Raw genomic sequence first — 22350 nt, forward strand, 5'->3', positions numbered from 1 at the left:
ATTCATCAGCTGACCTACGGATGAGGTTTTGAAGAATGAATGTAAGAGGTGACTAATGTGGGGAGTGGCATTCTAAGCAGAGAGCAAGATGTGCTTTAAAAAATTGTTGTTTAGTCACTCAGTCGTGTCTGACTCTTTGCGACCCAATGGACTGTAGCCCACCAGACTCCTCTGTCCGTGGATTCTCCAGGCAAGAAGACTGGAGTGGGTTGCCACTTCCTTCTCCAGGGGATCTTCCCGACCCAGGGATCGAACCCATGTCTCCTGCATCTCCTAAACTGGCAGGAGGACTCTTTACCACTGAGTCACCAAGAAAGCTTTAAAAAATAAGTAAATAGAAAGCAAAAAAAACAAAGCAACAAGGAAGTTCGGTGCATCTTAGGGAGAGCCTCCATCCTGGATTCAGCAGGACGGAAATGCAGGTGGGAGTGGGAAAGGGTGAGGCGGTCACCCCGAAGATTCCCCACTGCAGCCAGCTCAGCAGACAGCTTTCCCGCCCTCACCCTATGTTTTTAGAGCCATTTTCCCAAGGCTTTCTCTTTTTCCACGTATCAGTTGCTACCACGGCGTATATGGTCGTCTTCACCAGGTCCTCTCACCTCCAAGCCACAGGAAGTCATTCACCGAGCGGAGCAGTTCCACCGCCACGTGGTAATGGACCAGGGAGTCCTGCAGCATCCCGGCCTGCAGGCACAAGTCCCCCACGTGCTTCCGCATGCGCCCCTGGCACCGCTTCTTGTAATGTCTGAAAGGTAAGGTGCATGGAAACGTGTCATTGCCAATGCCCGGACGTGGCCCCAAAAGCATGCTGGCTAAGCACTATTCAACTCTCTCACTACAAAAATGCTAAGAAGGCAACTTTAGGCTCTACGGTTGAAAGCCAGCCACCATCATTGCCAGTATATGAGCCAAGTTATTTTCTAAATGTAACACAGTACACGTATTTCACGTGGATAATATTAGAGGAGGCTTTTTCTTTTCAAATTTTCCAATCATAACATTAGCACAAGAAAGTTTGTTTCGGCCTTTTAAAAAAATCAATTATCTTCCACTTTCTTAACTTCAAACCTATTATTATTTTATAAAGAGAGCTGTGCTGCACATTACAAGCCAACTATTTGACTTTTGCAAACAAGACCTTTATCTTCACGAGTTCAGAGCAAGCTTTAATGATGCTTTGAATGGTGGGGCCCAGAATACTTGCTAACAGCTCTTTAAATATTGGCAAGGATGTGCTACTAAATAATGCAACAGCTTCTAACTCTGTATCAACTCAGAAACCAGAGAAACCATACCAATATCTCACTTCATCATTTTAAATATTCCTGTTCTTTTGAATATTAAATTTCTTTAAAGATAAGATTTCTTTTCAAGCAAAACAGCAGCTATATTAAATTTCCTCTCACCAAGAAAGCAATCTGATCAAGAACTAAAAACTCCTATGTTAATCCAAAAGATGTGAGGCTTCTGGCTAAATGAATGTACAGATCCCAGGACAAACTTAAATCCCGTCCTCTCTAACTCTGGAATGGAGCTTTTCTATTCCCAACGTTGGTTGAACTAAGATCATCACATAAGGAAGAGAAGGAGAGAAGAGGAATGTGAGCCTGATCCCCACCTTTCTGCCAGGACAGCCGCCGACGACAGGCCTCCGCCTAGGAGGGCGCTGCACCTAAACCACCCGCCAGCCCCCAGCAGACCCACATCGCCCCCCACCGGTCACCTCAACGGCCCTCTCCTGTGTTCCAACGCCCCTCCCGCTCTGGAGCACCCTCACCTCCGTCCTGCTACACACACACACACACCCAGAGGGGCCTTCCCAAAGCATATGTCTGGTTAGGTCACCCCCCACTTCAAAGCCTTCCAAGGCTCCCCAGTACAGCTCCAGCCCCCCTCCCCTACCCCTGCCCTCCCCAGCCTCCCCAGTGACCCCAGGGGCCTGGCTCTTCTGCCAAGCTACTTCCCACTGGCCATAGGACTCATTCTGACTCAGTTTCTCAAGGAAGCCTTCCCTGCCTCCAGCCTCTGCACCTGTGGGGCCTCTCCCTCCCAAAGGTGGGCGGCGCGTGGCCCATCCCCTGCAGGGTCTCCTGTTCTAACCAGAAAAGGATGCAGCCTCCGAAGGCACACTCGCCTCCTCCACTCACATGACTGTGGACTCCTAACACATGGCGGTTTACAGATCCCACCACGATACTGACTCAACAGATTTCTTAGGAGACTTTACTCCTTTCCTGTTAAGACTAAAATTTGCTTTAAAGCATCCTGTCTTACCTCTCTAAACAAAGTAAATTATTACATCTCCGTACAAACTTACAAAGGTGCACGTCTGCTGTAGCAGAATATAGCCCAGGACAGTTTCAAAAATAAACAGTGCAATCACTGTGATCAGAAAAAGCTGGCTTTGAAAATACAGGATTTTTACAAAAAGAAGTCATCTAAATATGCTTACGGTTTTTCATATAAAGGTTATATGATAACACAACAATACAAAATATTTCTAATTATGTAAAAATAGAATGAATCCTAATACTCGGGAGAAGTTTCCAAAATGCCATACAAATAAAATTCTAGCATAGATGGACACAAATCATTTCAGTCTTGGAAGTTGTGTGCCCCAAGACTGGGTCATCTCGAGATTACGAGCAATCCTGTTCATAATCCTTTGAAAAGACAATAGGTAACAGATAAAGGAATTAAGACAATTCAATTTCTAGTTAGCTACGGTGTGGACAACCAAAATATTTTAAGCCAATTTTGGTAGAATTTACAATATAAGCTTTCTCATTAAAATTCTCCTTCCAGTGCTCACTTCAGCAGCACATATACTAAAATTGGAACGATACAGAGAAGATTAGCATGGCCCCTGAGCAAGGATGACATGTAAACTCGTGAAGCGTTCCATATTTTTATGAATGGGAATGCTCATCATGAAAAAATAAAATTAAAAAATTTAAAAAATAAAATAAAATTCTCCTTCCAAAAAGACATGGATCCTTTCTCTCTTCATGGATCATTTGAAAATGATGTCAGGTTTGTTTTCTTTTTAAGTCTCTATGGAAGTTCAGAGTTCTTACAAATACATTATTAGCACTGTTACACTGTGTGACCACTGCTCATGGATATGGAAAAACAAAACATACAAGCAAACAGCGTGACAAAGAGAAACGCAATGTGAAGCCACAGTAGCAAATAAATGTAAAGTTAATGCAAAATGCAAATGTTCAAAACAGGTCGTAATTTGTTGCAAATTTTAAAACTAATGGTGAATTTTAAAGGCAGGAGCAATAGAACTTAGCCAAAAATGTGAATATGCTCTAAACACTTCAAAGAGCAACTCATGTTATTTCCTTATTCTTAACGAGTTATAAACACTAGGGCTAAAGGAACTGGAATAGAGGATTGATAGAAAAATTAATAAAAATCCAATAAGCCCTAAGTCATAAAGGCCTCAAATCAATCATGGCTAAAGCAGAGCCACAGAGCTGCCGGCCTCCTCAGATAAAGGGAGATGCATCCTTTCGAGAAGCACCTAACACAACCATGAACACCGCCACAGAGACGCTCACACCACACTTAACACTAAGGACAAAAAAAAAAAAAAAAAAACACTAAGGACGACTCAACTGAAGTACACAACGCGTGATTCCCATTACTTCTGATCAAAAGGAGGAAGAAAAGGTGTCTTATTGTGTGCTCTGGGTACTATTTACATGGCTCATGGTACATTCTAATCCAAAGTCCAATTTACCTGCAAAGAAACTACATATTCAAAGGGAAACCAGAGCTGCTCAACCACACTTTGCAACTAAAACCCAAAGGAACTCTGGTGAAGGTAATCTCTTACTGCTTTTGGTATTATATAGTTTTACAAGCATTTGCATAATTAAGTGACCGCTACAGCCCATGATTCTGCACTAGAATATTAGGGGCTGAAAAAGCCTAGATTATGTGCACTGTGTAAATACAATCACATCAACACACTGACAGGCGCCCCTTTGGTGGAGCTGAAGTTGCAAAGTAGACAACTCTACACAATGCATGCTAAGTCGCTTTAGTCGTGTCCGCCTCTGGGCGACCTTGTGGACTGTAGCCTGCCAGGCTCCTCTGTCCATGGACAGCTCTAACTAGAACATGAGAAACGCAGAGTTCTGTACTCGATTTCAGGTGCTGCACGGGCCATTAACTGACACTGCGTCTCGCCTTACGAAATTTAAACATCAATAGTTAACGTCAGTTTTCTCCATCTGAACTCTTTTATGCTAACACTGGATATTAAACCCTCGCTCCATAAAGAGAGCCCCAGCCTACCCTGCAGAAGAGTTAAGTTCTGCTGAGGAAAGCTGATCAAAGGAAGCCTGAACAGTTTCCACCGCACACTCAGAATGGTCGAAGGATGACTGCACATGTGCGTCCTTTGCAAGCACGTCATCACCGGAGGAGCGGGACCAACACCTGCCTCTGGGACGCAAAGTACCCTGGTGCTGCCCAACCGTCAGACACGGCTGAGCTTCGTGAAGACAGACCTGCAGCCCGCAAGCCTGAGGCTTTCTCTGAGAGGCTCCAAACTGGTCCACTTGACCCTCCAGACACAACAGGGAGGAAACAGGATTAGGAGAGAGAACACACCCTGCAGGCTGAAAAGGCCTGAATCCCACTCTAGCATTCACTAGCCCTATGATGCTGAGCTGACGGCTTCACCTTTCTGAGGATGCTCCACGCTCTGCAAAAGGTGGCTGCCACCCCCACCTCAGATGGCATCCATGTGGCGTGAATGGCATATGGGGGCGGGGGAGTGCCTGACATAGAACCTTGCTAGCTTCCCTCCCCCGCCCTTCTCCCCTTTTAAACTGGCATACTCCCCCTAACAAGTATCAAGCCTCCGGGACAGACAGTCTTATTCATCTTTGTATCCACCATAGTAGGATCAAAAAAGAACTGCTTCCTCCATAGTAACTATCAGTGTTCTTAAGAGATCTGGGTTTAAGTCTGTTTTGAGGGGAAAGACTATTCCAGAACTACCCAACCATCCTTCCGCATGGCAGTCGCTCCTCCCAGTGTGCATCCGCTGTCCTCAGATACCCGGTGTGAGTTGCTCATGTCCACTGGACCCGCCGGGGGCTCTGCACCTCCCCAGGCCTTCCTCCCCACCTCAAGAGTGCATGAGACCCACCTTCTCCGCCCCCCATGCCACTCCAGCTCCAGCTTCCTCCACCCGCTGCCAGAGCATCTTCCTAAGATGCACATCTGACCATGTCTTTCACTTCCGACTTCTTAAGAGGTTACCCAACCTCCCAGGCCCTAAGGGTAAATGGCAACTGCTACTAAAACCCCAAACACCGCAGAAAGAAAGTGAAAGTCGCTCAGTTGTGTCTGACTCTTTGCGATCCCGTGGACCATAGAGCCCATGGAATTCTCCAGGCCAGAACACTGGAGTGGGTAGCCGTTCCCTTCTCCAGGGCATCTTCCCCACCCAGGGATCGAACCCAGGTCTCCCGCATTGTAGGCAGATTCTTTACCAGCTGAGCTACCAGTGAAGCCCACCACACAAAACCTCCATGACCCAGGCCTTCCTCCAACCTTGTCTCAGCCCTGGACCTTCAGTCTACACTCTCTGGATGCACTCCCCCCATTCATGGCTGTAAGCACACGCTGAAGCTGACAACCCCCAATGCATGCCTCAAGTCCAGCTCTGTCACCTGAGCCCCAGGCTCTTTGAAACCATCACTTGAATGTTGACTGGCTTCTGAAAAACACATTTACCGTTTACTCTGGAACCCAACCACCAGCAGGTACTCCCAGTTTCAGTAACAATCTCAAACTTCCATTTTAGTTAACAGCCCAGGACATGCCCAGCTGTTTGAGTCAAAACCCTGACGTCACATTTGACTTCCCCTGTTCCTCACCCGACCCCGGCGGCATCATAAGTCCTGCCATTTCTATCTCAAAGTATATCTCAGCTCTGGTTCCAAGGGACCCGACACAGACCCAGCCAGCTCACAGCAAGTGTGTGCTGAGTCACGGTCCTCCGAAGGGTGGTCCCTGAAGGGTGGTCCCTGAAGAGGGACGTGTTCCCTGGCACCGGCCACCTAGGCAGGCACTTGAGTCTCCTACAGGAGGCCCAGGAAAAAGGACTCGTGGTTCTCCCACGGTCTGAACTTTGAAGGGTCCGTGGTCTGGGAACCAGGTCCGTGACACTGGTTAGCGGGCACACCCGCCAGTGAGCAGGTGAGAGCGCAGGAGCCGAGGCAAGGCTTCGGTCACTGCCATCCCCAGGACCTGGGAGCCACAGGTAAGGCCCTGCATCCAAGGCGCCGCCCAGCCATCACAGGATCCCACCCTGCGTTTCCCAACCACACGGCCTCGACCTGTCCTTGCACCCTTCCTTCTGTTTTGCAGCCCCCCTACCTCAGGACGGGTTGGACCCTTTCAGGAATCTGGTCTGTCTCAAGTGAGTCAAAGTCAACAAAAAATGACAGTGTCCACATTTGGACCAGACCCTTGAAGGAGAAACAAGGACTCCTGGCCAGCCCAGCCGTGGCAGCCAAACCCTTCCCCAGGAGGTGAGATGACCAGGGTGAGAACACAAGGTCCTCGATCAGCCCAGGCGTCTCCCTTCATGGCTGACCGTGTGTGTTGGAGGTTGACCACCAGTTAACGACATGCCCATCGGTGGTGGCCGTTAGCCTCAACAAATACACAACCAGCTATTTCTTACCAACATGGGTTAAAAGTAAAGGCTGGTGCAGGTAGGGCCTGTCCATCTGCTAAGCTAAACCACAGACCTGGCTAAAGCAGAGAGGAAGCCACGGTCACCTGTACAGGTCCTTGTGCCCACCAGATCCAAACCAGCTAGCGATTTAAGAGAAGGACATATTTCCCTGATCCCCAGGAAAACTGACTTATAAAGGCAAATGCCCTTTAGCAGACTAGCCTCTGCCCCTTTATGATGGAAAGTCACTGGGACGAAATAAATGGGACGGGCAACGTGAGAGCAAAAAAAAACCCTGGTGACTGCTCCCTCCAACAGCATCCCTCCACGGCCAGCTTTGTCCAAGGCGGGCGTGTCTTCACCGGCAACCGCTGGCCAGTAAGCACTGTCATGCATTCACAGCGACAGCCAAGAATCGCGTGCCTGGTACGTTTATTTGAAAGCCAGGGTCAAGCAAGGTGCAGCAAACTTTGTCTTCCCAAGTTAAAATATCCCAGGAAAACCCCCTCGCAGCCACTTAAATCAACTAGCATCTCACTTCCTCAAACCAAAAAAAAAATTAACAAGGGCTCATTTGTCACCAAATGTGAGACCAAACAGGTTCCCCAAAGCAAGAATTTGGACAGCTATCTAAGGCCAGTGGGTTATGTGCTAAAAAAGCAAAAAGAATTAGAAAATAAAACAATGACCGGGATGAGACATGGATCAAGGCAGCAGTTAGGTTTCTGTTTTCTAAAGCAATCAGGCGGTGAGGAGGCAGCAAAGGGGGAATCCAGCTATTTTCAGGGCAACCCGTGCACAGCCTACCTTTTCAGACCCAATAACACACTCACAGGGCGGTATGAGAGAAAAAGAACAAAGGAAAAGAAAAGAAAGAGGAACAAGCGAAAATTAGAAACACACCGGAACAAAAACAACTTTGACAGCATGTTCAAGAATTGACGTGGGCTGATGAGGCCAGGGGCACGTGTGGACGGTCAGTAAACGCCCCCCGCACCCTCCTACCCGTGGCTCCCGGGAAGGCTGGGCCTGAGGCTGGTGGCACCAGCCACAGAGCCTGTCCATGTAGCCAGAGCGGTCCGCACTTCAGACCAAAACTCCACCTACATTTGGACATTTCCTTCTGAGGCACAAAATGTGATCCCCTTTCAAGCTGGACTCTTTCTATCACTCCTACCAGGAACTGCCGGAGAGACTGTGGCCGTAGGCTCTGTTCCTGGACTGAATCACTGCTCTGAAAATGAGACAAGGGACACACAGGGACTGGAGGTAAATGCTTCCGCTGAGGTCGCTGGCGTCATTATCTCACCGGAGTCCACATGATGGCTGAGTGTTTATGGGGCCAGTGAGAGCCGAATGGACCCACCAAGAGGAAGGTTTCGTTCGCTGCTGACTTTCCGGCACACGGAGGCTCTGGGTAAACACCTGGGGACAGGACTGGCCACCATGAGCCAAGCACCATGTCCTGAATCGAGTTCCTCCTGCCAGACTGTGAGCAGAGATTTCAAGAGGCAAAATAGGCATTTTCAACATTTCGGTCTGCAGACCTTTGGGTTCGCAACCTCAAGAAGTTGATGATCAAAAATGTCCCTTGGAGCCTCATGTGGCAAGGAGAAGGCAGCAGTCAAGAGGTCGGGGTCCCCAGCTTCAGTCGCTCATGCACGAGTCTGTCCTGCTGATGCCACAGGCGCTAAGATTTGGGGAATGCAGGGGCACGCGTGGCCCCACCTTGTCAGGGACCGCTACCTCGGCACAGACCCCGCCTGACACTTGGGACTCAGCAGGAGGTGACAGGTGAGTTGAGGGGCTGGTGGGAGTGGGTCTGGTGGGTCTGGGTGGGTCTGGTGGGTCTGGGTGGGTCTGAGTGGGTCTGGGTGGGTCTGGTGGGTCTGGGTGGGTCTGGTGGGTCTGGTGGCGTCTGGGTGGGTCTGGTGGCTCTGGGTGGGTCCGAGTGGGTCCGGGTGGGTCCGGTGGCTCTGGGTGGGTTGGGGTGGGTCTGAGTGGGTCCGGGTGAGTCTGGTGGGTCTGGTGGCTCTGGTTGGGTCTGGTGGCTCTGGTTGTTCTGAGTGGGTCTGGTGGGTCTGGGTGGGTCCGAGTAGGTCTGGGTGGGTTCGGGTGGGTCTGGTGGGTCTGGTGGCTCTGGTTGGGTCTGGTGGCTCTGGTTGTTCTGAGTGGGTCTGGTGGGTCTGGGTGGGTCCGAGTAGGTCCGGGTGGGTTCGGGTGGGTCTGGTGGGTCTGAGTAGGTCTGGTGGATCTGGTGGGTCTGGTGGCTCTGAGTGGGTCTGGTGGGTCTGGGTGGGTCTGGGTGGGTCTGAGTGGGTCTGGTGGGTCTGGTGGCTCTGAGTGGGTCTGGTGGGTCTGGTGGGTCTGGGTGGGTCTGGGTGGCTCTGGTGGCTCTGGTGGCTCTGGTGTGTCTGGTGGGTCTGGTGGGTCTGGGTGGGTCTGAGTGGGTCTGGGTGGGTCTGGTGGGTCTGGGTGGGTCTGGTGGGTCTGGTGGCGTCTGGGTGGGTCTGGTGGCGTCTGGGTGGGTCTGGTGGCTCTGGGTGGGTCCGAGTGGGTCCGGGTGGGTCCGGTGGCTCTGGGTGGGTTGGGGTGGGTCTGAGTGGGTCCGGGTGAGTCTGGTGGGTCTGGTGGCTCTGGTTGGGTCTGGTGGCTCTGGTTGTTCTGAGTGGGTCTGGTGGGTCTGGGTGGGTCCGAGTAGGTCTGGGTGGGTTCGGGTGGGTCTGGTGGGTCTGAGTAGGTCTGGTGGATCTGGTGGGTCTGGTGGCTCTGAGTGGGTCTGGTGGGTCTGGGTGGGTCTGAGTGAGTCTGGGTGGGTCTGAGTGGGTCTGGTGGGTCTGGTGGCTCTGAGTGGGTCTGGTGGGTCTGGTGGGTCTGGGTGGGTCTGGGTGGCTCTGGTGGCTCTGGTGGGTCTGGTGGCTCTGGTGGCTCTGAGTGGGTCTAGTGGGTCTGGTGGGTCTGGTGGGTCTGGTGGGTTTGGGGCGGGCAGCTCTGCCCCTCGGTGGTGCCCAGACTCCTAAACCTTGCCACCTAGGCTGCAAGGAGCAGGAAGGCAGGGCAGGCGTGGTGATCACAGGTCCTGCGAGCAGCAAGTACAGGCTGTGAGTGTGACACGCCCCGCCCTTCCTGAGGCCACACAACGTGTCCAGGTCGGGAGGGAGACCGCTCCAGACCCTGCCAGGCACCAGCTCCAGGGGTGGCTCAGGGCCTCTGTGCCTCTCCCCGCAGAGCAGGCCTGGATTTCTTCCCTCGGGTCTCTGACATCTTTTTCTCTAACTTATCAACAACCAGAAAGTCGTTCGACCTCAGTGAACTCAGGAAACCCTGAGCACCTACTCTGCAGCGGACAGGGTGGCACCCACACCACGTCCTCCGCCCTCGCCTGCGGGACCAGCACGTGAGCTCTGCAGAGAACTGGAGAGGCTCAGCGCCCCAGGCGGCAGTGCTCCCGCCAGCGAGGGGACGTCCCTGCTCTCTTCTGCAGGAGGGTCACAGGGAAACAGCAGAGGGCCAGCAGGGCCCCGCAGAGCTCGTCTGCGGTTCGGATGGCTACATCACAGGGCTAACGTGAGGACTGAGCGGTCCCTGTGGTACAGAGACCATGAACACGCTGTCCTCTGCACCAGGAGCTCTTTTAGGAGTCTTTACAGCCGTTCTGGTATCCTAAGTGGGGGCCCTGGCGCCGCGGCATCTAGCAGGAGGAGGGGCCTGGCCAGGGAGGCAGGAGGCACAGGCCCACTCCAGCCCAGCAGGCTGGAGTTCTGCTGCCTCTGGGGCTCAGCACCCCATCTACACATGAAAGGGGTGAGGCTGAATAGCAGTCTTCACAACATGCCCTGGGGCAGCGCTGTCCAATAGGAGTAAGACGCAAACCACGTGACTTAAGTTGTCCAGCTGCCACATTTAAAAAGGTAAAAAACAGGGACTTCCCTGCTGGCCCAGTGGTTAAGACTCTGAGCGCCCAACGCAGGGGGCCCAGGTTCGATCCCTGGTCAGGGAACTAGATCCCACATGGTGCAACTAAGACCTGGTGCAGCCAAATAAATGAATAAATATTAAAAATAAATAAATAAAAAGGTAAAAAACAAATACTTGCAACTGACTTTAATAATGTCCTTTGTTCGATCTCATATATGTAAAATGTTATCATTTTGACATCCAATAAATAAAAAAAAAAAAACACACTAAGATAGTCCACATTCTTCTTCCCAGACTAAGTCTCAGCACCTGTCCTGCCTTTTACCTGCAGCGCATCTTGGTTCATCTTCCTCTACCGCCCTAGTGACAGTGGCTACCCTCTGGACAGCCGCTCCAGGGGTCCCACCTGGGGGTCTGGGCTGAAAAGGGGCAGTTAATTGTCACACGAACCCTAAAAGGATCTCCCCCAACCAAAGTCTGTTCCACTCAATTTCAGAAAGTCTGCACCCTTTCTAAAATTTAGAAAGGGCTGCACCCTTCCCCCGCCAGCACTGCAGGAAACCCTCCTGCTTGCTCATCCCTTTTTGGAGCCAGGGCTCCAGGCCGACCTACCTACTGTCTGTGTCCAGCCCCACGAAGTCCTTCTTCTCGAAGGGGACGCAGAGGAGAGGGATCTTGTCCCCGGACTTGTCCGTGGCCCTGTCCAGGCGCTTGGACTCGAGCACGATGAAGAGCGACTCCACGAAGTCCTCGATGCGCTTCTCCACCGTCGCGCAGTCCTCGTAGCTGGGGTAGAAGGCCACGTCGGTGCGCGGCTGCTCCGCGATCTCCCCTTGCAGCCCGAACACAAAGAGGCGAGAGTCGTACAGCGTGGAGCCGTAGATCTCCTTCTGCACGTGGAACTTCTCGAAGGTCTGCGGCCAGTCCTTAGCTGAGAAGCAGTCAGTGATGGTGATGAGGCCCACGACCTTGCGGTGGGTCTGGAAGTCGCCCCACTCGCTGTTCTCGGGCGGGTAGTGGTGCCGGTAGCGGATGTAAAGCGCGCGCTGCGAGTCACGCACGCTGATCTGGCTCACCGACGAGATCCTCTTGTAGATCCTGAAGAAGTTCTCCTCCGAGACGATCCCCACGGGCTGGACCACCACGAGGAGAGTCTGGTGGTCCTCGGCGCACTGCATGTAGTCAGGGACACTCATGGTGAAGACCCTGCCCAGAGAGAAGAAGGGGTTTTGCAGGTTGCATCCCACTCCGGGACGCAGTCATGCCGGCGATCCCCAGCTGGAAGGCTGGGTGAGCCCCAAGCCAAACGGTGGGGTACCGTTTGTCCTCGGGGGTTCTGCGTGCAGCTACCACAGTTCTTATCACAGCACCCTGCTCCTGGAGCAAGCTTGGAGCCCCTGCAGTTTAAAAGGAGCCTCTCAGGTTTTCTATTTCCAGTACCTCACCAGACACATGTGGAGTGGGTGCTCAAGGAAGGCTGAATAAATGAAGGAAGGAAGGAAGGAAGGGCTTCCTCAGCCTCTCAGAAATAATGAAGATTGCACAGTGGAATCAGAAGACCAGGACTCTACTGCAGGTTACCTGAGCTCCTGAGCTGAAAACTAATGGGGGTAATATAAAACTTGCCTTCTAAGAAGATAGCTGGATTAAGGAAGGCTGCAAAGTGCCAAGCACAGTGTGAGACAGAAGGAGGAACTACACGCCATTACCATCCCTCATTTTATGAACCGAGTTTCCTTGGGAGACTTTTTATAACCTCATTGTGCCAATTTTGTCAGATATAAAAAGAAAACAGCATCAACTATACTCCAGTAATTTTTTTTTTTTTTAAGAGGAAGAAAACAATATTACCTGATTCTCAGTCCTATTGAGGAATTCAGTTAGAAAACCCATACAAAAGCATCTGGCCCATAGGAGTTAATAAATGTTTGTTAAATGAATGGACAAACAAGCAGATGAATGCTGCCACATCCACAGAGCATCATAATAGCACTGCCTGGAAATCTGAAGCCCTGTTCCACCCCGACTCCACACTAGCCATGTCAGTGACCCAGACAGGCCTGTGTGCTTCTCTAAGCCCGAGTTAAATCGTGAATAAAAATGTGGATAATAAGACAAACCTCAAAGGATTAGTGAGTCAATATTCTGGTTTCAATATTGTACTGTAACTTTGCAAGATGGTTGTTGTTCAGTCGCTAGGTCGTGTCTGACTCCTTGCAACTCCATGGACTGCAGCAAGCCAAGCTTCCCTGTCCTTCACTGTCTCCCAGAGTTTGCTCAAGTTCATGTCCATTGAGTCAATGATGCCATTCAACCATCTCATCCTCTTCAAGACGGTACCATTAAGGGAAATTGGGCAAAGGGTCCACAAGCTCTCTCAACATTCACACTGTTATGCAACCATCTCCAGAATGTTTTCACCTTTGCCAACTGAAGCTCTGTCCCCATTAAACACTAATTCCCATCCCTTCGCCCCCAGTCCCAGTCCCACCATCTACTTTCTGCCTCTATGAGTCAGACCGCTCTAGGCACATCAACTCAGTGGAACCATGCTGTGACTGGCTCATTTCACTTAGCACGATGTCTTCAAGGTTCATCCGTGTTGTAGCATGTATCAGAATTTCCTTATTTAATGCTGAATAATATTCCCTGGAATATTACATATATTTATGTACAAAGATATATAACACATTTTATTTATTCATTCATTGAAGGGCATTTGGGTTGTTCCTAACTTTGGCTACTATGAATAATAGTATTATAAATACAGACAAAATGTTTTAAGTATAAAAACCACCACATTTGCAAAGATGTAGATATAGATGTAGATGCAAAGGTAACTCCTATTCGACAGGTGGGCGTGTAGACTGGTACATCCTGGGCCCAGCAACTGCCTTGATAGAGGAGCTCTGGCAAATGGTGGGCAGGTTTACAGAAGCAAGAACTGGAGAAAACAAAGCTGTCCACTGTTAGCAGGATAGATAACTAAACTGCGGTCTTTTAACACAACGGAACACTTCGAACAGTGAAAGTGAACGACCTAGAGGAACAAAGATGAGTCTCAAAAACATGATGGGCAAACAAAGCAGGTTGTGGATTAACACAAGCAGCACCATTCCACTTATGTAAAGTTTAACAGGCAACACTAAATAATATGTTGTTTACACATATGGTAAAATTATAAAGAAAAAGATAAATCTGGACAGTGGTTACTTGGATGGCAAAGAGGATGCAGTTTGAAAGCAAAGCCACGGGGCCACAGAAGTAGCAGCTGTGTTCTGTCTCGTAAGCTGGATGGCAGACCCAGGGGTGCTCGTCTTGCCCTTCTTTAAACTGTACATAAACATCAAACGTTTCACAGAAGAGTTAAAAAAGGAAGATCCTGTTGGGAGGGAGGGGACATCTTGAACAGAGGGAGGGGACATCTATACCTGTGGCTGATTCATATTGATGTATGGCAGAAACCAACACGATCTTGTAAAGCAATTATCCTTCAATTCAAAATAAATAGAATTTTCTTAAAAAGGAAGAAGATCCAACTTCAAAAAGCTTACAAGGTGGGTCTCAGCAGGTTGGCTGGTTTCAGGGCCTGGCCCCAGCCCTTCTCCTCTATCAGGAGATGATGCTGCTGATCCCAAAACACCCTACTTCTATGAGCAAAGAAGTCGCTGCACAAAAAAGGCACGTGAGTTACAGGTGCAGATCTGCCTGAAGACACGTGGCCTGTGGATCTCAGACAGTTTGAGGATAGAAAGTGTTCAGTTTCTCTGGTCTGAAGTAAAATGAGAAAAATACAAATAATATTTAAGTGTTCCACAAAACTAAAGTAAACTTAGTATGTGTCTTATAAATGTTAACTATTATTGTTATTTATTCTTAGATTTGGAGAAGAAAATGGCAACCCACTTCAGTATTCTTGCCTGGAGAATCCTATGCGACCTCAGGGTCGCAAAGAGTCGGACACGACTGAGCGACTAAGCACATTCTTAGGTTACGAACTTTCTCATTTTTTTGCTGTTAAAACATTCTTTTTGGGGGGAAGTGGGGGGACTTCCCTAGTGATCCAGTAGTTAAGACTCCTCGTTTCCAAGGCAGGGGGTGTAGGTCTGATCCCTGGTTACGGAACTAAGATCCCATTTGCCTCGGGCTGCAGCCAAAAAAAAAAAAAAAACAAAGCTCTAACTTTTTTTTTTCTTTTTTTTTTCAAAATGGCCAAGCCACACGACTTTGTAGGATCTTAGTTCCCCAGCCTGAAACTGAACCTGGGCCATGGCAGTGAAAGCACTGAGCCCTAACCACTGGACCACCAAAGAACTCCCAAACATTCTTGCTTTTATAAAACAATAGTGAGAGTAGATGACAGCAGTTTTCCATCATACGATCTGGGCAAAAATAAAAATTGACAAATGTTTTCCCTGAAGGAGCTCACTATCAGCATAGTTCTTGTTCACCTTTGCCCCAGATTCAAAATATGCAACTAACACTGGAATAAACGTCTCATATAAGGTAGGAATAGGAAATTGCACTAGGCACTTTACAATCTATCATATCATATTCAGACTTCACAACAATCTAAGAAACAGCATTCCTATCTTCAACCTTATAGATAAAGAACCAGGCTCAGTCATTTTCTCAAGGTCTCCTAATCTGTAAGTGGCAAACTGGCTCCAGAGTCGATGCTTTCCCACTACTTTCTTCAAGGGAGAAAGAATCTAATGAAATGAGCCCTGGCATTGAGCCAGCTCTGGTGTCTGAGACTCCAGTTCAGTCTAGTCGCTCAGTCGTATCCGACTCTTTGCAACCCCTTGGACTGCAGCATGCCAGGCTTCCCTGTCCATCACCAATTAGTCTGAGACTAATCTAATATGAATATTAAAATGTTAAGAATATATTTCTTCAGGGACTTTCCTGATGGTCCAGTAGCTATGACTCTGCACTCCCAATGCAGGGAGCCTGGGTCTGATCCCTAGTTGGGGAATTAGATCCCACATGCCACAACCAAGAGCTCCACACTGTAACTCAAGATCATGCTGCAAGGAAGATCAAGGATTCCACATGTGGCAACTAAGACCCAGTGCAGCCAAATAAATAAATAAATATTTATTTTAAAAAAGAATATATTTCTTCAACTTGATGTTTCCTCAAAAAGTTAAACATAGAGTTACCATATAAACAGCAGTTCTACTCCTAGGTATATACCAAAGAGATTTGAAAATACACGTCCACACAAAAAGTAGTACACGAACATTCAAGGCAGTATTATTCATAATAGCCAAAAAGTGGAAACAACAGAGACATCTATCACCTGATAAATGGGTAAACAAAATGCAGTCTATCCATATAATAGAATACTACTCAGCCATAAACAGTACTGACACTGCTACAACATGGGTGAACCCTGAAAACATTATGCTCAATGAAAGAATCCAGGCACAAAAGACCACATATTGCATGATTCTATTTACATGAAATGCCCCAAATATGCAACTCCTTGGAGACAGAGAGTAAATTTGTGGCTGTTCCGGGTGCAGGAGGGGAGACTGACAATGGGTATGGAATTTCTATCTGAAGTGATGAAAATGGTCTGGATTAATAATGGTTGCACAACTGGGAATACACTGAAAACCACTTAAGTGTACAATTTAAATGGGTACACTTTACCGTATGTGAACATTCTCTCAATAAAGCTGTTACTTGATAAAATATTTCTTAACTATTTTTCCCTCTATTCCACTTGACAGCCCCACAATTTAAGAAAAAACCTTGCCAAGGGATCTTTAAGGATTGCAAGATGCCTGGTTCTCCAGCATCATGTCTCTAGTGCTGTTATTTCATACTAGGGAACACTAGCTGGGCCGAACTAGGAAGAGACGGTAACTACCTTCTAAAAGTCGCCAGTTGCCTTTAAACTGGGTGGGGAGGAGCAGAGAAGAGGGAGGAGGAGGTCACAGCCTCTTGCCTTCTGCTCATTTTTAACTAACCCGAGCCTACCTTCGGCACTATGGATCCCTCTGCAAGAACAAGTGGAATCCACAGGCATCCCACCCTGACACCAGCACACTCCGCGTGGAAGGGCGTTCGCGCGGGGCAGATGGACTAGGGGCGGAGACCAGGCGAGCACCGGCTCTGCAATTCCGAGACTCGGCCGAGAGAAGCTGGACTTAACAATTTCGGGAGCTCAACCGCAGGAGACGTGCCTGTCGCCACCGCGCGGGATCTGAGCCACTTAGAACCCAGAGGAGATGGAGGAAGAGAGGAAACCGAGAGCCGGTCCCAGCCGCGTCCGCAGACCCCCGGTCGGGGGCGGGGGCGGGGGCCGGGGAGGGGCCGGGGACGGCCGGCGCCCGCGGAGGGGAGGCCGGGCCGGGCCCGAGAGGCGGCAGGTGCGGGCCAGGGCGGGACGGGCGCGGGCGCGGACGGGGGCGCCGGGCTGCCGGGCCGGGGCAGGTGGCCGCGGCAGGTGCGGGCGGAGTCGAGCCCCTCCGCGGGACACACGCTGCCTGGCGCCCCCGCGCGCGCCGTGACCCACGGACAGCCCTGCCGAGGCCGGCCCGGCCCCCCGCCAAGGGGCACCCCCTTCTTGCACTTACGCGGCCGGGGCCCCTGGGCCCGGAGCAGGCGCCAACGGCGGGAGGGGCGGCGGGGCTGGGCAGCCTCTGCGGCCGCTCCCCGGGCTCGGAGCTGGAGCTTCCGACTGGCGGCCGGGCCGGCGCCGCCCCTGCGCATGCGCGGGGCCGGTTCCGGGCCCAGAGACCCGCGCCAGGTTTTAGGGGCGACACGGGGCCCGAGAGGGAGGGGCGGGGAGCGAGGTGGTCGCTGGGGGGCAGGGAGGGGAGGGAGACGGAAGGAGGAGGGCGGGAGGGAAGCCGCTGCGACCGAGAGAACTTTGACTCCTGGCGCCGCGCACCCAAAAGGAGGCGTCAAGTCCCGCCTCTGCGCCCCTTTCCCGGCTCTCAGGGCGCGCAGCTCAAATTTCAGCTCGAGGGTGGGGCCCTCTGCAGCCCCTGCTCCCGCAAAGCCCCTACCGGATCCCGATCGCAGCCCCTGCGCGGAGCCGGGCTTCCAGTAGCTCCCGGGATCAAGCACCGGCAGGCGTGGTAGCGATGCTTAGAGCTACCTTGGGGCGAGAATAAGTTCCCCTTTTACTGGCTGGGAGACGATCTCAGGGTGCCTCCCGGGCCTGACAAAACTGCTAGGTCACACATCGGGGCTGGGCGGGGATGAGGAGGTCAGAGCCGGAGCCCGGAGCAGACCGCCCGAGGACCGGTGCCTGGTCCCCACCCGTCCTGGGAAAACCACTCCCGACTCTAGGGGTCCCGTCAAGGGCTCGGAATGAAGTGTGGAACGGCTGTCATAGTTCCAGCACACAGCTGACTAGGTAGGGCAGAAGCCACTTAAGAACTTAAACCCTTCTAGGTTAAAAAATAAAACTTTAAAAGGAGTTTACATACATAGCTTGGAATGTGGGTAGCTTGTTTGAAAAATACACAACAAATTATCAACAGTTGTAGGGTTGAGAGAAAAAGAGGATGAGGGAGACCTTTCCCTGTGTATTTTTGAGTTTGAATTTTTTACCGTATGCATGTATTTCTTTTTCAGTTAACGAAAAAAAAAAGAAAACTGTAATGGAGGACAGGAGTAGTTCAGCCTGTACAGCAGCCGTGGAAAAACAGAGCCATCACTTACTTTACCCAAGCAAGCATTTATTGACTCTGCTGTGTGCCCAGTGCTGTTTTATGACTTATTATTTATATATTTTTTAAAAATTATAATATGCTATCCCTCATCCCTGCCCTGGGCCAGTGGGAAACCAATTGCATTTTATTGAATTGTTTTCCAAGGAGTGGAAATGAATTATAAACAGAATACATCTTCAGGGCAAAACCCATGGAGTGTATTTCCAGCACACCAGCCAGGAAGGATTTTCAACACAGGCGCCCAGAGGCTGAGAGAACGTTTCCAGGACCCTGCATAAAGCTACCCAGAGTGGCTTCTTCTTGGCCCTGAGAGCACAAGTTGACAGTTAAAGAACACAGAAAACAGACCTTAAAAGAGGCCACCCTTTATTGGAGGTCTATGTGCCAGGAATAGAAATCCATGTTTAGCACACAATGTCTTCCTAAGATCCATGCAAGGTAGCTATTCTTAGCATTGAGGTCCAGAAAGAACACTACTTGGCACACAAGTGGCTGGTGCTGTTTAGGATTGGAGTCAGAGGCTGTCTGACTGTTGTCTGCGTCCTCTGTTCTCATTCTATCTATAAATGGATAAGAGAAGCAGTTTGGAAAGCAAGATTGAATGCTAGCAAGAGGAAACATTGCTATTTTTGTACAGTGTTTCTGTTTTCAATGTACTCACATTAATTTTATTGTCCTATCAAATCTGTGAGGGAGGGAGGAAACTCTTCTGCATTTTTATGAGAAAACCAAAGTTCAGAGGCTGTAAAGGCTTGCCACAGCACCCCAGCCATCAAATGGAGGTGCCTAGACTTGTTTCAGGTATATCCTGCTTCTGCAGTTATAGTCCTTACATAGTTTTAACATTTTCTGAGCATCTCCCCTGAACGTTGAGAGTTCAAAGAATAAACCAAATCTGCTCTCAAGGAGTTTTAGACTCTTAAAAGTCGGATTGGAAGGATCATCTGAAATCATCAAGTCCAACCTCACCAGCCGTACCAGAGCCCCTCTACAGAAGTCCTCAGTTCAGTTCAGTTGCTCAGTCATGTCCGACTATTTGCAACCCCATATACTGCAGCACGCCAGGCCTCCCTGTCCATCACCAACTCCCAGAGTTGTTCAAACTCATGTCTATCAAATTGGTGATGCCATCCAACCATCTCATCCTCTGTCGTCCCCTTCTCCTCCCGCCTTCAATCTTTCCCAGCAACAGGGTCTTTTCAAATGAGTTAGTTTTTCACATCAGGTGGCCAAAGTATTGGACCTTCAGCTTCAGCATCAGTCCTTCCAATGAATATTCAGGATTGATTTCCTTTAGGATTGACTGGTTGGATCCCCTTGCAGTTCAAGGAACTCTCAAGAGTTCTTCAACACCACAGTTCAAAAGCTTCAATTCTTCGGTGCTCAGCTTTCTTGATGGTCCAACTCTCACATCCATACATGACTACTGGAAGAACCACAGCTTTGACTAGACGGATCTTTGTCGACAGTAATCTCTGCTTTTTAATATGCCCTCTAGGTTGGTCATAACTTTTCTTCCAAGGAGGAACCCAAGAAAATAAAGTCAGCCACTGTTTCCCCAACTATTTGCCATGAAGTGATGGGACCGGATGCCATGATCTTAGTTTTTTGAATGTTGAGTTTTAAGTCGACTTTTTCACTCTCCTCTTTCACCTTTATCAAGAGGCTCTTAGTTCCTCTTCACTTTCTGCCATAAGGGTGGTGTTATCTGCATATCTGAGGTTACTGATATTCCTCCCAGCAATCTTGATTCCAGCTTGTGCTTCCTCCAGCCCGGCATTTCCCATGATGTACTCTACATATAAGTTAAATAAGCAGGGTGACAATATACAGCCTTGACGTACTCCTTTCCCAATTTGGAACCAGTCCATTGTTCCATGTTTGGTTCTAACTGTTGCTTCTTGACCTGCATACAGATTTCTCAGGAGGCAGATCAGGTGGCCTGGTATGGACCCACACAGTCAAAGGCTTTGGAACAGAAGTCCTAATGGGGGTGGAAAGTTTCATGCAATGATACAGAGCCCTGTTAAAAAGTTCTCAAATGAAGCACGTCTGCTTCCCTGAAATATCCAATCACAAGATCTCAAAGATGAAGCCCAATACCCAGTTAGGCTTGGTGGAGTTGAGAATTACCTCTGCTGCTGCTGCTAAGTCACTTCAGTCATGTCCGACTCTGTGTGACCCCATAGACAGCAGCCCACCAGGCCCCCCGCCCCCCCCACCACTTCCCTGGGATTCTCCAGGCAAGAACACTGGAGTGGGTTGCCATTTCCTTCTCCAGTGTATTAAAGCGAAAAGTGAAAGTGAAGTCGCTGAGTCGTGTCCAACTCTTAGCAACCCCATGGACTGCATGCAGCCTACCAGGCTCCTCCGTCCATGGGATTTTCCAGGCAAGAGTACTGTAGTGGGGTACCATTGCCTTCTCCAATAATTACCTCTGAAACCAGTCAAAAGCAAAGATCAGAGCACAAACTCCATTACTTACTAACTATATAACTTCAGTGTCTTCATCTACAAAATGGGAGTGGTCACATTGTAAGGTCACTCTCAGGACTAATAAAACCAAGTATAAGAAAGTACTTTGAGACAGAGTGGGATAGATCTAAGTTCCATCTCAGTTGTCTCATGTGCTACTTGTATGACCTTAGGATAGGGTGACCATATATCCTGATTTGCCTAGGACAATCCCAGTTTATGCTATTGTCCTGGCTAAAAGCGTTCTGGTCAAGTGATATGATCATCCCACTTTGGCAAAGCCCATCACCTCTCAGGTTTTCTGATCCACCAACAGTATGGTAATACTGTTTCCATGTTGTAGAGCCCTCTTCTACCATGCAGCCCACTCAAATACTTGCCCATAGGGCCATGTGTCACCTGGGTTTTCTAGGGCCCAGGACATGAAAGAGGACGTTTGTTTATTTAGCACCATGAACAATCAGCCACTTGTGTGGGACTTCCACATCTACTCCATCAAAATAACACAGTCAGGGTAGCTACCATTTACCCAGCAGGGAAAGTACAATGTGCTTGGTACAAATTTCTCACATAACCTGACAGTAGCCCTGTAAGGCTGGTTGTTCTAATGTGGAGACTAAGCAGTAACTCCCCTTTTTCCTCTGAGTGTGGAACGATTGAGAAATAAGACAAAAGAATCAGACAATGGGTATTTACAAGTCAATTTTATTACTAATATGTCAGTTGAAGAGGGTGCTGTAGATCTGGAGCCAAAAATTTGGTTTAGATATACTAAATCCTTCACCTTAGAATTAGCCAGCCTTGGGAACTCTCCTACGCTGTTGGTGGGAATGTATGATGGTGCAGCCACTGTGGAAAACAGTATGGAGGGTCGTTAGAAAACTAAAACTAGAATTAACATATGATTGATCCAGCAATCCCACTCCTGGGCATAAATCCAGACAAAACCAAAATTCAAAGATCCATGCACCCCCATGCTCATAGCAGCATTATTTGCCATAGCCAAGACATGGCAACAGCCTAAACATCCATCAGCAAAGGAATGGATAAAGAAGATGTGGTACATGTATACAATGGAATATTACTCAGGCATAAAAAGAATGAAATAATGCCCTTTGCAGCAACAGGGAGGCAACCAGAGATTATCATACTAAGTGAAGCACAACGGCAGGGGGTTGGGGGAGAAATGGAATGGAAGGTTAGGGTTAGCAGATTTAAACTTTTTTTTTTTTTTTTAGATTTAAACTTTTATATACAGAATGGATAAACAACAAGACCCTACAGTATAGCACAGCAAATTATATTCAATACCCTATTATAAAACATAATGGAAAAGAATATTTTATAAAAAGAATCTGTAAATATATAACTTAATCACTTAGCTCTAGAGCAATAATTTACATAGCATTGTGAATCAACTATACTTCAATTAAAAAAAAAAAAAAAAGAATTAGCCACTTGAGTATCACCCAGTGCTGGACAGAGGCCTCTTCAGTGGCCCAGAGTCACACAGGCTAATCAGGGACAAAGCTGGGATTCAAACCCAAA

The 22350-nt window shown here is 49.1% G+C and overlaps 1 protein-coding gene and 1 non-coding gene across 5 annotated transcripts in view; one reads left to right on the forward strand and one right to left on the reverse strand.

Annotated features, from left to right (window-relative positions):
• The window catches only part of TRAPPC9 (trafficking protein particle complex subunit 9), a 383909-nt gene extending 366561 nt beyond the window's left edge, over positions 1-17348 (reverse strand). For 2 of the 4 annotated variants that reach the window (XM_065903183.1, XM_065903181.1), the window contains exons 1-4: positions 17221-17348; positions 11243-11836; positions 7520-7540; positions 600-745 (exon numbers count right to left, since the gene is read on the reverse strand). In XM_065903183.1, coding sequence (XP_065759255.1) covers positions 600-745; positions 7520-7540; positions 11243-11826 — 751 coding nt within the window. In that variant the 5' untranslated portion in view covers positions 11827-11836; positions 17221-17348. The remainder of the gene's footprint in view (positions 1-599; positions 746-7519; positions 7541-11242; positions 11837-17220) is intronic. The other 2 variants (XM_065903184.1, XM_065903182.1) reach the window with 1 other exon arrangement.
• Positions 2805-2911, forward strand: LOC136145342 (U6 spliceosomal RNA). The gene has a single exon (XR_010658778.1). It is a non-coding gene; the product is annotated as a U6 spliceosomal RNA (small nuclear RNA).
• Positions 17349-22350: the final 5002 nt, after the last annotated feature.

The sequence above is a fragment of the Muntiacus reevesi genome, chromosome 12, assembly GCF_963930625.1.
Source record: "Muntiacus reevesi chromosome 12, mMunRee1.1, whole genome shotgun sequence".
NCBI classification, from domain to species: domain Eukaryota; kingdom Metazoa; phylum Chordata; class Mammalia; order Artiodactyla; family Cervidae; genus Muntiacus; species Muntiacus reevesi.